General features: G+C 40.4%; 1 protein-coding gene across 1 annotated transcript in view; it reads left to right on the forward strand.

Moving 5' to 3' along the window:
* The window catches only part of POLN (DNA polymerase nu), a 215,930-nt gene that overhangs the window by 42,870 nt on the left and 158,254 nt on the right, over positions 1 to 14,806 (forward strand). Inside the window, exons 8-9 of the mRNA XM_075066754.1 lie at positions 4,875 to 4,958; positions 5,940 to 6,029. Coding sequence (XP_074922855.1) covers positions 4,875 to 4,958; positions 5,940 to 6,029 — 174 coding nt within the window. The remainder of the gene's footprint in view (positions 1 to 4,874; positions 4,959 to 5,939; positions 6,030 to 14,806) is intronic.

Consider the following 14,806-nt stretch of genomic DNA (forward strand, 5'->3'; position numbering starts at 1 on the left):
ACTTTTGGAAGACGGTATAACAAAGCCTTATTGGGTCAGATTTGACCACCAAAACAAGTATTTTTGTAGGTTTACCTCCACATATGAATTGACATACTGCAGTACTGCCATCTCCAAAATTAAAAAAAAAAAACATGTAAATCCCCATCTTCCAAAATCATGACATTTAAAAATAAATATTGTGCATTTTAGTCTTTGATTTTTTGAATTCCCCTTGCCCAACCGTACTGTAGGTGTGTGACATTTAGGGTTGACAACTCTCCCAAATTAATGAATGACAGTGATTTTTAGCTCCTGTTGCCTGAGGGTGCAGAGTTCCAGCTTCTCCTCAAAACCACAACATTCTAATTTATTAAATCTCCCACCCTCACATCTGCCCACCCCCTGTAGTTGAGCAATTTAATTCTGCCCTTCGTTCCCCACATCAGTTCTGCTCCCTGATCTCACCTTGGTTTCTTCTGTAGTCTTGGGTTTTTCAGCACTCTCTCTCAAGCCTAGGGTGTGTGTGTTTCTACAGGGCCTTTCCTACCCCCTTATTCCCCTCTTACTAGGCCTGGTGTTGCAGCCAGGAAGGTGAGAGGATGGTGGAATATTAGGGAGTAGACTGACCCAGAGTTCACAGGATGGGCAAGGGGAAGAGAGAGCAGACCCATCCTGAGCTGCCAGGATGTTTCTCCTCTTTTCTCCCCACCCCCTCTCCTGTGAGAATGGCCTCAGCTGTTCCCTCTCCTCTACCCCTCCAAAATTAGATTCCCCTAGCATCTGAGGGACGGGGAAAGAGAGATATGGCTAACTCCTGCAGCAGCTCTGATTGGAGGGTGGGGAAGTGGGGGATGGCAGCCGGTCAGAAGGTGTTTTCCTCCCAATCAGGAGTGAAATTTGCTAGAGGGCTGGCACTTCTTGCATCATAGTGAGGCTGGCTCCAGTCTCAGCCAAAAGCATGTTACTTGTAAGAAAATCTCAAGAGTTGGTAGACCTTATACTGGATCAGATTTGAGATCCAGCTGGTCCAGTATCCTGTCTGACAGTGGCCAGTACCAGATATTTCAGAGGAAGGTGTAAAATCCCTGCAATGGGCAGATGTGGGATATTCTGTCATATAGCTTCTCTCCCCATTCATGACAAATGGATAATGCCTCTCACCTGTGGAATTTGAGGTGGTACAGCGTTGTTGCTGGAGGTTCCAGGACTAAGCCCTACCCTTGAACTCAAGCCACTAAAATTTCTGCCTCTGGCAGTGAAACAAGTTAGTGGTTCAATTTCTCCTCACCACTTTGATGTATAATTGTATTTTTTACTTTTTTTAATGCAGTGGTGACTTCCTTTCAATTTCTGCCTTTGCTTTCTCAAGAATTGAGGAATCACTAGGGTTTTGAGTTTCTAGCCCTCTGGTTTCTCCAATGCAGCCACCTCTCTTGTGGGTTCCCTCTGCCTCCCACCATAACAGCGGTAAAGCCCTGCAAGCATCAGGCTAAGTCTAAGAATTTCTATAGGGAGCTTTGAGGAGCCTCAGAGATCAAGTTATGTCTTCCTGCTGCAAGCTGCTGACCCTGCCTTTGCTAGCACAATGGGCTCTGAGTCATTTAGGCATGCAGAGTCCTAGACCACCATCCAAAGCAATGACTCCTCTGTAGAAAGGTTTGATGTATGAGGATTCCCAGGGAGAGGAAAACTCCTAGCAGCTTTCTTTTGGGCAAGTGTTGCAGACTCCAGAGACTCCAAGTTCCAAAAAGCAAATGTCCCCTTCATAAGGCAGCAACACATATTGTTAACGAGCAAGTGATGTAAAAATAAGGGTACAAAGTCTTGCTTTTTTGCCTTCTCACCATGAGGGAGTGTTTGCTGGGGCTTTTGTCATATGCAGAACTCTCACTGTGTTCTGTGTCAGGCTCACTGCTCCTCCCCCACCCGGCCCAATATTTGGGTATGCAGAGAAGTCTGTTGCACTGAAGCAGAACTTCACAGGAGTAATGGGAATTATGCCTCTCTGGCTTTCAGCCCATGTAAGCTGATAGGTAGAGAAAAAGGGCTAAGAGTCTATTGGGTGAACATACAAACAGCCTTACTGGGTCAGACCAGAGGTTCATCTAGCCCAGTATTCTGTCTTCTGACAGTGGCCGATGCCAGGTGCTCCAGAGGGAATAAACAGAACAGGTAATCATCAAGTGATCCATTCCCTGTCACCCATTCCCAGCTTCTGATAAACAGAGGCTGGAGACACCATTGCTGCCCATCCTGGCTAACAGCCATTAATATCCTCCATAAATTTATCTTTTTTGAACCCTGTTATAGTCTTGGCCTTCACAGCATCCTCTGACAAAGAGTTCCACAGGTTGACTGCCTTGTGTGAAGAAATACTTCCTTTTGTTTTAAATCTGCTGCCTATTAATTTTATTTGGTGACCCCTAGTTCTTGTGTTATGAGAAGCAGTAAATAACACTTCTTTATTACTTTCTCCACACAAGTCATGATTTTATAGACCTCAATCATATCCCCCCTTTCTTGTCTCTTTTCCAAGCTGAAAAGTCCCAGTCTTATTAATCTCTCCTCATATGGAAGCCGTTCCATGCCCCTAATAATTTTTGTTGCCCTTTTCTGAACCTTTCCAATATATCTATTTTGAGATGGGGTGACCACATCTGCACACAATATTCAAGATGTAGGCATACCATGGATTTGTATAGAGGCAATATGATATTTTACGTCTTCTTATCTATCCCTTTCTTAATGATTTCCAGCATTCTGTTAGCTTTTTTGACTGCGTTGCACATTGAGTAGATGTTTTCAGAGAACTATCCATAATGACTCCCAAGATCTCTTTCTTGAGTGGTAACAGCTAATTTAGACCCCATCATTTTATATGTATAGTTGGGATTATGTTTTCCAATGTGCATTACCTTGCATTGATCAACATTGAATTTAATCTGCCATTTTGTTGTCCTGTCACTCAGTATTGAGAGATCCTTTTGTAGCTCTTCGGAGTCTGCATGGGACTTAACTATCTTGAGCAGTTTTGTATCATCTGTAAATTTTGGCACCTCACTTTTTACCCCTTTTTCCAGATTTTTTATGGATATGTTGAATAGTACAGACCACTGGGGGACACCACTAATTACCTCTCTCCATTCTGAAAACTGATGATTTATTCCTTCCCTTCGTTTCCTATCTTTTTAACCAGTTACCAATCCCTTTGAAACCTTATGGCCTTTCCCTGATCCCTGTCCTACCTTCCTGATTTCCTCCCTCTGGGTTTGCCAGCCCAATGCATCTCCCTTCTCCCTGGGAGTGACTGTAGACATTCCCAGCAGTCCCCCTCTGCTGCCAATTTCCTATTATCCTAGCCAAGCTCGTTCCCCCTCTGCTGGGCTTCCTCATTCAGTCAGGGGATTGCTTAGCCACCTGATTCCTCCTAGCTATGGCCTGTTGGGTTAATTAGCCCCCTTCTCAGTCTGCATTAATTCTTTCAAGGCAAGTGTGGGGTGAACACCCCATCACAAGGACTTAAGCATATGTTTGCCTTAAGGTTAGGCAATATAATTTAAAGTTGTTGTTTTAATGCTAATAATTGGTGGTTGAAGAGTTTTTACAGCTTTGGAAAAACTTTTCTGTGGCTTGAGTTGAATGGTGGAGATCAGTCTTGGAGCCTCTAGAAACAACATAAAATCACCTCCAAAGTCCAAGGCATTACTCCTTTGTGATGAATCAGAAGAGAAACTGATAATTTTGTTTCTGTTATCAGGTAAAATATTTCTCAGTTTGCCTCCATATTAGGGTTCATCCTGTTCTATAGAGATTAGCTTAAGCCCCGCAGCATGAGATTTAATATTACTTACAGTTTTTCATCAGTAATTATATCTGTGGATATTCTTGTTATCCATATAAATATCCAGTTCCTTTTTAAAAGTTGCTAAGTTTTTGGCCTCAGCAATTTCCTGTGACAATGAGTTCCACAGTCTTACTGCACAATGTATGAAAAAAATATTTTTCTCGATTTTGAATTTCCTACACTTTTTTAATTTCATGGAATGTCCCTTGTTCTTGTGTTGCAAGGCAATGAGAAAGAGAAGAGAAGTTCCTGATCTACCTTCTTTATAATATTCAGTATTTCATATACTTTATCTCATCCCCTCCCATTTGTCTTCTTTCTAAGGTATACAATTCCATTTTTTTTTCAATTTCTTCATATGAGAGTTTTTCCATTACAATGATCATTCTTATTGCCCTTCTGTGAGTGTGTTCTAATTCTGTAATATCCTTTTTAAGATGAAGTGATAAATGCTGAAACAGAGTATTGTGAATTCGGCCACACCATTGATTCATATAATGGAATTGTAATATTTTCTGTATTATTCTCCATCTCATTTCTTATGCATTCTAAAGTCTTGTTTACTTTTTTGACTGCATCCGCACATTCAGCAGAGGTCTTCACTGAACAGTCCACATAATAATGCCTAGGTCCCTTTCCTGAGTTGATATAATTAATTTAGAAATTTGTAAAGTGCATGAGTAGTTTTAATTTTTCCCTCCAATGTGCATTCCTTTGCATTTATCAACACTGAACTTGATTTGCCATCATGTTTCCCTTCACCTAGATGGTGTAGAGCTCTAAAGTTCTTCACGGTCCTTTCTGGTCCTGACTAACCTAAATAACTTGCTCCACTGCAAATTTTGCTAGTCACTAAGTATTACTCAGCCCCTTTCCAAATCATTAATAATTATGATAAACTAAACATAGATAGCCAACAATGGTGACACATACAGTGATCAAATTGCAAGTAAGTAAAAATAGTCCTGAATGCTTGTTAAATTAGACTGTAACTGTAAATTGAACAAAGTAGTGCAAGTGGAATAATTATGATGTACGAATTTTACAGTTGCGATTGAAAGAGCTTGAGCAGGAAGCCCATCGAGCTGCTGGACAGCAATTCCTATTGACTAGCAGTAGTCAGCTGAGAGAGGTACTGTTAGGTTGCTACTTTTCTTTAAATTATTAACACTAAAAATATTATTCATGGAGAGGGATTATGAAGCAGTAATGCTCAAAACTTTGAAAATCTTGTCCTTATTGTACTAGTTATATCATTTTATGATGATGATGGAGGATGTCATCAGCTTTCTCACAAACATAGCGTTGCCCCTTTTTGACCTGAGCAAAGTTTGGGGCCCTGGGGATTTTCCAGCTGGAAGAAGAAACTGATGGAGCCTGGTATTTTCTGTGATGAAGTCTTGTTTATTTTTTAACAAGGAATGTATAAAGTCCTGTGTCTCTGAATGCAGAAGGAACCAAGAACAAAAGGAACAATTTCTTAGCTTAAGTCCCTAGGCCTTGTTGGCCAACACCAGATCCAAAAGCTCTTTCACTAGCTTTTTCCAGCATCACACCATGCTCCCAACCTCCAGACTGGCTTTCTTGTCTTTCCCTCTCCTTTTGGTCTTGCCTGTTCTCTGTTTGTGTGTGATCTGCCTTCACACACACATGCACAACCACACACTCCAAAAAAATATTCAGCTGAAAGTTCCTATGCAAGTTCATCAGGCACCATTTGTCTTAGATGGGGGCTTATGCTTTCTGTCATGTTAACTGAAGGGTGAGTTCACATTTGTCAGTCTCAATGGGGTTTTAACTCAACCCACAACAAGGTTTCACCCAGGTCATGGCGATAGCAATGCATTTGACTCATCTGTTTTAAGCATCTTTAAAATTAAAGAAGAAGCCTGTTTGCTTTTGATAAATACAACAATTTTTAACAAATATCTAACAATTTTTCCCCATTTTGTTCTCTCTTTGATACAATATGCTTTTTGTTTTCTATAGAGTTTAAAGCCAGATGCACAATAGTGCCAGATGCAACATAAGCCAGATGCAACATAATGCTCCATTATGTTTCAATTTTCAAACATTTCCATCACCTTGAAATATATAATTTTTGTTAATATAGGTATTGTTTGAAAAACTAAAGCTCCATATGCTATGTGAGAAAGTTCCCAGAACTGAGATGCAGCATCTTCAATCCACTTCTGAAGTTGTGGTGAGAACTGAAAGGTTTTTTAAACATATACCTAGTTTAGAATTTGCTAGCATAATAAACTCGTAAGTATTTATTTGTTGTTTTTAAGTTTTAAACTTGATTCAAATTTACAGTCCGATTTACGTAGTTCAGAAATTCTCAAACTTTTTCATATGATGGAGAGAGCTGGCTTATGGATGACCTCACTGATATTCATGATCAAGTAACATCCCTGTGGCTTCTACAGCAATAATGTAAGGAAAAGTAATATTAAGAAAGTTTAGTGTATTTCCAGCTGTCTTTTGATGCAATTTAATATCTGGAAATCAGGAGGAGAGCTGGCAGCCAGCTTTCCAGGCAGCTTTCTGCTGACTACCAGTAAGTATTCTTGGACATTGGGGTCCCTTTTCTTAGTTTAGTTCTATGGCTATGACGTGTCTGGTACATTTGGCTAATTGTATGCATGAAAGGCTGGGAAGGTGAGGAAAAAATGATGGCATAACTTGGAAAAATGACATAATAGAGAGACATTTAATGGAATGAAGTTGGAAAGACAAAAATATAGACAGGCTTGGAAGGATTAGAATTTATTCAGTAAATTTTGGTAAACATCAGAACATCCACACACAAACGAAAAAATATTTTCATCGATAATAGAAATTTACATATAGGCAAAGTAAGAAAAATGCTGCTTGTGAACTTAGTTTGATTTAAAGATTTACTTCGTATATTTTGACATATGATGTTAACAATTTGTTTTTATAATAGTTATGAAGCTTTAACTTTTTGAATCTCAACGTCTATTGTTATTAAACAATCCTGATCTCCCCTTTTCTTATCCCTCCTTAATTTCCTGCAACTATGAAAATTTAAATTTATAAAACAGAAAAAATGCTTAAAAATAAACATAGATATTATCCGTTGAAACTATAAAAAAAAAAATCAAATGATGGAGGCTCAGGTAGAGCACACAGTGCAGTGCAAGAAAGAGAAAAGACTAACTGGATAGAAAGAGATAGTAAGGAAAAATTACATCAAAATCTATTAGACGAAGAATAAGGAAAAGTGAACTCAGGAACAGAAAAAAAGTATAGCAAAAACGAGAAACACAGTAAATTACATTTTAAAAAAAATTAAGTAGAAAGTTGCTTGACAGTTTATTACAAATAAATATCGTACATAAGAAACCATGCACAACTGTTTAATGCTCTCATTTTACAGGCATATAACCTTGGGGGCCTGTTATTGCATTGATGGTTTTCATTCTTGTTTTTTTTCAGTAATGATAGTGAGAGTTTATAGGAATACAATTTATTGATTCTTGCATCAGTAGATTTGTAATCTCCTTAAACATTTTTCTTCACTTTCTGAATCATGATCTCATTTTAGTTTTCTTGTGCCAGAAATTAAAGAGAATTTTTGTCCAATGTAGATACTGTTTATCAAGAATAAAAAGGCTAGTGAAGAACTCAGTTGCTCCTGGTATTTGCAGGCTTAATATAGAAAAGATTCTGATTATAATTCTGTTTAGCTACTACAGAGTTTTTCAGGGATAATGGAGTATTCTCTAGATTTTTGGCTATGAAGTTCTTAGAATTCCTCAGAACCTTACCTTGGTATTGCCAGGAAGATAGACCTAATGGCAGGTATTTTCTCACCTGTAGAAGGGACTCTCTTGAACTTGGTAGTGTGCTGCCTAGGTATATTTTAACTTTCAGGATTCCTTCCTTGCTTTTTAAAAATATTTATTCCTAGGGACAGGCATTGGAACAGACTATTAGGTAAAATACTCACAGGGGGAGGGATAGCTCAGTGGTTTGAGCATTGGCCTGCCAAACCCAGGGTTGTGAGCTCAATCCTTGAGGGGGTCACTTAGGAATCTGGGGCAAAAAATGGTCCTGCTAGTGAAGGCAGGGGGCTGTACTCAATGACCTTTCAAGGTCCCTTCCAGTTCTAGGAGATTGGTATATCTCCAATTATAATAATGTAATAATAAAGGCACTTATGGAGGCAGTTCACTGGAGAGATTTTGGCACCAAAGTGCTCCCTATAGATAGATGTAGAGGTAATGTAGATAGATGGCTTGGAACTCTGCCAAAAGGCCAATGTTTTGCCCAGCGGCGGCTCCAGGCACCAGCAGCCAACTGCGGGGTGCGCCCTGCCGGTCCCTGCAAGGGCGACAGTCAGGCAGCCTTCGGCGGCTTGCCTGTGGGAGGTCCACAGGTCCCGTGGATTTGGCGGCAGTTGGGCAGCAGGTATAACGAAGACACGGGACCGGCGGATCTCCCACAGGCAAGCCGCTGAATCTGCGGGACCAGGGACTGTTTGCAGGTGCACCGCTGAAGGCAGCCTGCCTGCTATACTTGGGGCGGCAAAAAAGCTAGAACCGTCCCTGGTTTTGCCTCCATTTGGTAGAAGCACTTCACTCTACTGTCTCTCCCTGGTTTGATGAGAGACCATCAGACTCAGATCTTGGAGACAGTCTGTTTCCCTCTTTTTCTGTCATCCTCTTCATACTTCCACCTCGGAAGACACAGGCTGATCAACCTCAGTGGTGTACCATTTAGGAGTAGGCAAGTGCAACTTGTTCATCACCTTTCTGCCAGTGTCTTCCTCCAACTGCAAGACATACAAGCTGAACTATTAGCAGCAGCTATCTCATTAGTGGGGCAGCAGCTTTTGTTGGTCCCTCTCTGAATATGGCACAAACGTTCAGCCCTGCTAAGTGAACAGCTCTGTGGGATGACATTTGATGCCTGTGGCTGGAATAGGAATCACCATATTTTTATGTACAGCCCTCTTTACATGAGGCCTTTTCACTAGGTCTGTCAATTAATCGCAGTTAACTCACGCCATTAACTCAAAAAAATTAATAGCAATTAAAAAAATTAATCACGATTACTCAGTTTTAATTGCACTGTTAAACAATAGAATGTCAATAGAAATGTAATAAATATTTTTGATATTTTTCTACATTTTCAAATGTATTGATTTCAGTTACAACACAGAATACAAAGAGTACAGTATTCACTTTGTATTATTTTTTGTTACAAATATTTGCACTGTAAAAATGATAAAGAGAAATTATATTTTTCAGTTTGTAATACAAGTACTGCACTGCAATCTCTTTATTGTGAAAGTGTAACTTACAAATGTAGATTTTTTTTGTTTGTTTCATAACTGCACTCAAAAACAAAAAAATGTAAAACTTGAGCCTACAAGTCCACTCAGTCCTACTTCGTGTTCAGCCAATTGCTAAGACAAGCAAGTTTGTTTACATTTACGGGAGATAATGCTGCCCCGCTTCTTATTTATAATGTCACCTGAAAGTGAGAACAGGCATTTGCCTGGCACTTTTGTAGCCAGCATTGCAAGGTATTTACATGCCAGATATGCTAATCATTCATATGCCCCTTCATACTTCGGTCACCATTCTAGAGGATATGCTTCCATGCTGATGATGCTCATTAAAAAAATGAGTTAATTAAATTTGTGACTGAACTCCTTGGGGGAGAATTGTATGTCTCCTGCTCTGTTTTACTCACATTCTGCCATATATTTCATGTTATAGGAGTCTCTGATGATGACCCAGCACATGTTTGTTTTAAGAACACTTTCACTACAGATTTGACAAAATACAAAGAAGGTACCAATGTAAGATTTCTAAAGATAGCTACAGCACTCAACCCAAGGTTTAAGAATCTGAAGTACCTTCCAAAATCTGAGAGGGACGAGATGTGGGTCATCCTTTCAAAAGTCTTAAAAGAGCAACACTCCAATGCGGAAACTACAGAACCCGAATCACCAAAAAAGAAAATCAACCTTCTGCTGGTGGCATCTGACTCAGATGATGAAAATGATTGTCCATCAGTCCACACTGCTTTGGATTATTATTGAACAGAACCCGTCATCAGCATGTCTTCTCGAATGTGGCTGAAGCATGAAGGGACATATGAATCTTTAGCGCTTCTTGCAATGCCAGATATAACAGTTCAATGTGAACGCCTTTTCTCACTTTCAGGTGACATTGTAAACAAGAAGCAGGCAGTATTATCTTCTTCAAATGTGTGAACAAACTTGTTTGTCTGAGTGATTCTCTGAACAAGAAATAGCACTAAGTGGACTTGTAGGTCTAAAGTTTTACATTGTTTTATTTTTTGATGCAGTTTTTATATGCATAATTCTACATTTGTAAATTCAACTTTCACGATAAAAAGATTGCACTACAGTACTTGCATTAGCTGAATTGAAAAATACTATTTCCTTTGTTTTTTACAATGCAAATATTTGTAATAAAACACAAATATAAAGTGAGCACTGTACACTTTGTATTCTGTGTGGTAATTGAAATCAATATATTTGAAAATGTAGAAAACATCCAAACATATTTAAATGGTATTCTGTTGTTGTTTAACAGTGTGATTAATTGCAATTAATTTTTAAAATCTTTTGACAGCCCTATTTTTCACCTGTTTCTTTGGCCTTTCATCAGCTCCAAGAATCTTTGTCAACCTTTTTTTGGGATGATTATTGCCTCCTTCAGAGATGAGGTATCTGCATTTTTCACCACTTGTCTGATCTCTCCATCAGATCTCAGTGCAGAAAGAAGGTGATTTTGGGCTCAAGGAGACAGAGGTTCTTTGACAACATGAGTTTGTGAACAGTTAGGATGAGATTCTTTTATCTCATTCACAATATTTAACACCTTGGGGTTAGGCTCTGCTCATTCTTTCAGAGTGTCTTGCTTCCCTTAGAGCAACAAACATCAAGCAGCTACTTCAGACCCTACTGAGATCCAGCTACAACAATTTGATAGGCCCTTGATCTCCTAGGATTCATATACAGTTTGACTCCTGTTTAGATATAGTTAAGTGAGCGATTCTTTACATGAGGCCTTTTCACTTGTTTGTTCTGTCAGTGTGGGATCACTTCACCTATTCAGTCCTTCAGTTCATGAAATGGAGCAGATATAGAAACCTGACCAAGGAAAATCTCTGTCTGAAATTCCTGAAGTCAGGATCACTATGAAAGCCTTCCTGGCCAATTTGTGGCACGTGGGTACACTTTCCTGTTAGGAAACATGGTTGCTCTCTAGAATACAAGAGGAGCGCTGTGGATAAGGGATAAGCCATAAGATGCCTAGTGACCCTCGCAATTGCCACTGCCACTCTGAGTTAGTTTCTCAGACCCAAAGAAGAGCTCTGTGTAAGCACAAAAGCTTGTCTCTTTCACCAAAAGAAGTTTGTCCAGTAAAAGATACTACTTTATCCACCTTACCTCTCTGCTCTGAGTGACAGTTGCACAGCTGTAGCTTATGTAACAAAGTAGCACCCTAAACTGTCAGTTGAGAATGGAAGCCTTTTGGACATTTAATTGAGTGAAAAGTTGGAGTGTGGTACTTTCAGCTTGTGAATATATTCATGGGGAAACTCAACATTCAGAACTGTCTCCAAGGAAATGAGAACTGAACAACAATTTGCAGCAGTCTGTATTCCAGGATAGTAGATACCACAGACAGAGTTTTCTGTATTAGTCAACAACAAAAATGGGGGGACTACTTCTGATTTCAGAGGCTGGGAGACAAAGCCATGGAAAAACCTATGTCTTTTGTGTCATAGGAACATAGGAATTATCATACTGGATTAGATCCATGGTCCATTTAATCCAATATTCTGCCTTCAACAGTTGCCAGCACAGTATGCTTTAGAGGAAGGTATGATAAATCTCACGATAGGCAGGTATGAGGCAATCAGCCCCTCTTCAGGTGTAATCTAATCCATAATAGTTAGAAATGGGTGTAAACCCTAAAACATGAAGTTTCATCTCCTTTACTAACATACTCTGTTAGTTAGCATTAACAATAATAAATCTGGATGTTCTTATCTGTATATATGTCCCAATCCCTCTTCGAATTTTGTTTAGTTCTTGTCCTCAGCAACGAGTCCATGGTAATGAGTTGTGCAGCCTAAGTGTTATGTTTTATCTATTTTGGTTTTGCTACTTCTCAATTTCATTGGATGTTTCTTTAGTCATATACTATGAGACATAGAGAACAAATTCTTCTTTGAGTAGTTGCACATGTGCATTCTGCTCTTGGTGTCTCTGTGCCCAGCGCACAGTCATGGGAAACTTTTTCCCTCATCTGTATCTCTTGGGTAACTCAAGCACTTCTGCTGCTGCACAGCGGTGCATGCAGGTATAAAGGGCAGAACCACCTCCAGTCCCTGATAGCTTTTTCTTACTACCTGTAACAGTCATTGGAATGCCTGTCAATTGCTAGAGCAGTTTTCTCTCAAACTTTATGTACATAGTCTAGTTATAGTTAGTTGTTACTGTAGTTAGTAAGTTTTAGTAGTTTAAACACTTTGCTTATATTGTTTTCCCCCATTTTGGGGTTCTGTTGCCAGTACCAAATCATACCCTGATCACTAGGCTTCAAACCATGTGTTTCCTGCTCAAAGCCTATGCCTGTGAGGAACCTGCACAGCAGTTGTTTCAAGTGCTTAGGCAAGGCATATATGAAGGATTGATGCCAGATTTGACCAGAGGAAGAGCTCCACCCCCAAACTCTGTAAAGCAAGGGGAAAGGGAGTCGACTAGAGTGCAAGAGAGAAACAAGCATTCCTCCTCCAAATTAATGCCTAAGACAGCATCACTCATTGACTCTAGTGTCAGAATGGGCACCATTGAGTCTGGTTCCAGAAACTACACTGTCAACTTCAGCATCAATGCATCGACCAAATATGATCTCAGTGCCAACTATGCCAGAGTGTAATGTTCCCTGAAGTATTATCTGGACCAGTGATCTGTTAGGTCGCTCCAATCCTTGACTCTGCGAGCCAGCCTCATCCTGCTCTGCTGTGAGAACCCCCACTCCTGGGCTGTTCACACACAGCTTCTAACATGTAAGCTGCTCCTTGGATTGTGGAACTGAATGACACTGGCCAATATCTCTGGTCTCAGACACAACCCTGGGAATCTCCATCTTGCAGTGTCCAGTTATGCCCATTGGATGCTGCAAGCTTATATGAGTTTGTCATAACAAATAAATTGATATGTACCAGGCTTGTTATCCCAAGAGAAGTCTCTGACATGCTTCAAACCAAATGCACCGTATCAGGTAGAATAAACAAACAGATTTATTAACTACAAAGATAGATTTTAAGTGATTATAAGTCAAAACCTAAGTCAGATTTGGTCAAATGAAATAAAAGCAAAACACATTCCAAGCTGATCTTAACACTTTCAGTGCCCTTACAAACTTAGATGCGTCTCATCACAGGCTGACTGGTTGCTCTTCAGGCTCTCCCCTTTGATCAGCACTTCAGTCACTTGCTGGTAGTGGTTTCTGTAGATGTAGATGGGACAGAGAGGAAGAGCTTGGCAAACTTCTCTCCCTTCTTTCTTCCCTCTTGGCTTTGCCCTCCCCACTTCAGAGTCAGGTGAGCATTACCTCATCGCAGTCCCAAACTGACCAAAGGAAGGGGGGTGGCTCATGCGAGAGTTCAACAGATCCTTTTGTTGCTGCCTAGGCCAGCATCCTTTGATCCTGTGAGGCTGGGCTGGGTTTGTCCCATACATGCCTTGATGAGATACTCTTAAAGAGTGTTTGCCTGCGCTTATTTTAAGTCATGAAGACACATTTCAGCCTCATAACTATATACATGAAATTACAACCTATAACATTACTGTAACAACAATTACTATAACATCACTGTAACAACAATGCTCAGTGTATCATGAGCCTTCCAAAGACACCCAACATGACAGACTTTGCATTGGATACCACACAGTCATTTTGCAAGGATGAACATGGGGTTATGCTGGGTGTTCCCCCGAGGTACAGAGAGTCACACAGAGGCATTTGCAGCAGTGAGGAATTTACTCTGCTTCTCGATGCCAGTATTAGCTCCCTTGGTACTGTTAAACACCGATGACCCTCACAAAGCCTGCATAACAGAGACTGTCTTACAAAAGCTCCAGCAAATCCTGGGATCAGCCCTTTCCTGTGTCACCCAGTTCAGATATTAGGTCATAGATGATGACTGGAATGATGCTGAACTCCTCCATCCATTTTGGCTTGCCCTTTGCAAAGAACTAAAAAACAAGCTGGCATGGGTGGATCCACCCCCCCTCCCTATTTGGAGGCCTTGCCAGGTCTGTGTATCCAGATAGACAGCAGGCTGCATGAACGTCAACTGGAACATAGGTTGATGAGCCTACCTACCTCCTTCACTCACCTAAGAGTCAGTCCTCAGGCCCAAGTAAGCTCAGCCTCAATCAAGCCCATACCAGCTGACATTGGATGACCCTGCCTATCCCCACATGAATGAAAATGCAGAAGACAGGAGAACCTCTGCTTCTACTGTGGAGTCCAGGACATGTAGTATCCAAGTGTCCTGACAAAATCCTTGCTAAACTGATGATAGTGAAGAAACTAACTCCATATCCAGTCAGGGACCTAAAGCTGGCAACCATCAGGAAGACACCCCAAAATTATGCTAACCTAGAAGTTCCTCAACCACCTCCATTTCTACAGATTCCCCTGCAATTGTGGATCCTGCAAGTCAAGTAGGCCTTTCCTATAAAATAGGCATTGATTGATTTGGGAGTGGGAGACAATTTCATGTATTTTTTTTGTGACCCAGGTCCTCAGTTTCCCACTACAACCCAGCATTACCTTAGACCTGGTAGAAGCAGAGAATCCTGTGGCACCTTATAGACTAACAGACGTTTTGGATCATGAGCTTTCGTGGGTGAATACCCACTTCGTCAGATGAATGTAGTGGAAATTTCCC

The sequence above is a fragment of the Chelonoidis abingdonii genome, chromosome 5 (assembly GCF_003597395.2).
Source record: "Chelonoidis abingdonii isolate Lonesome George chromosome 5, CheloAbing_2.0, whole genome shotgun sequence".
In the NCBI taxonomy this organism is placed as follows: Eukaryota; Metazoa; Chordata; order Testudines; family Testudinidae; genus Chelonoidis; species Chelonoidis abingdonii.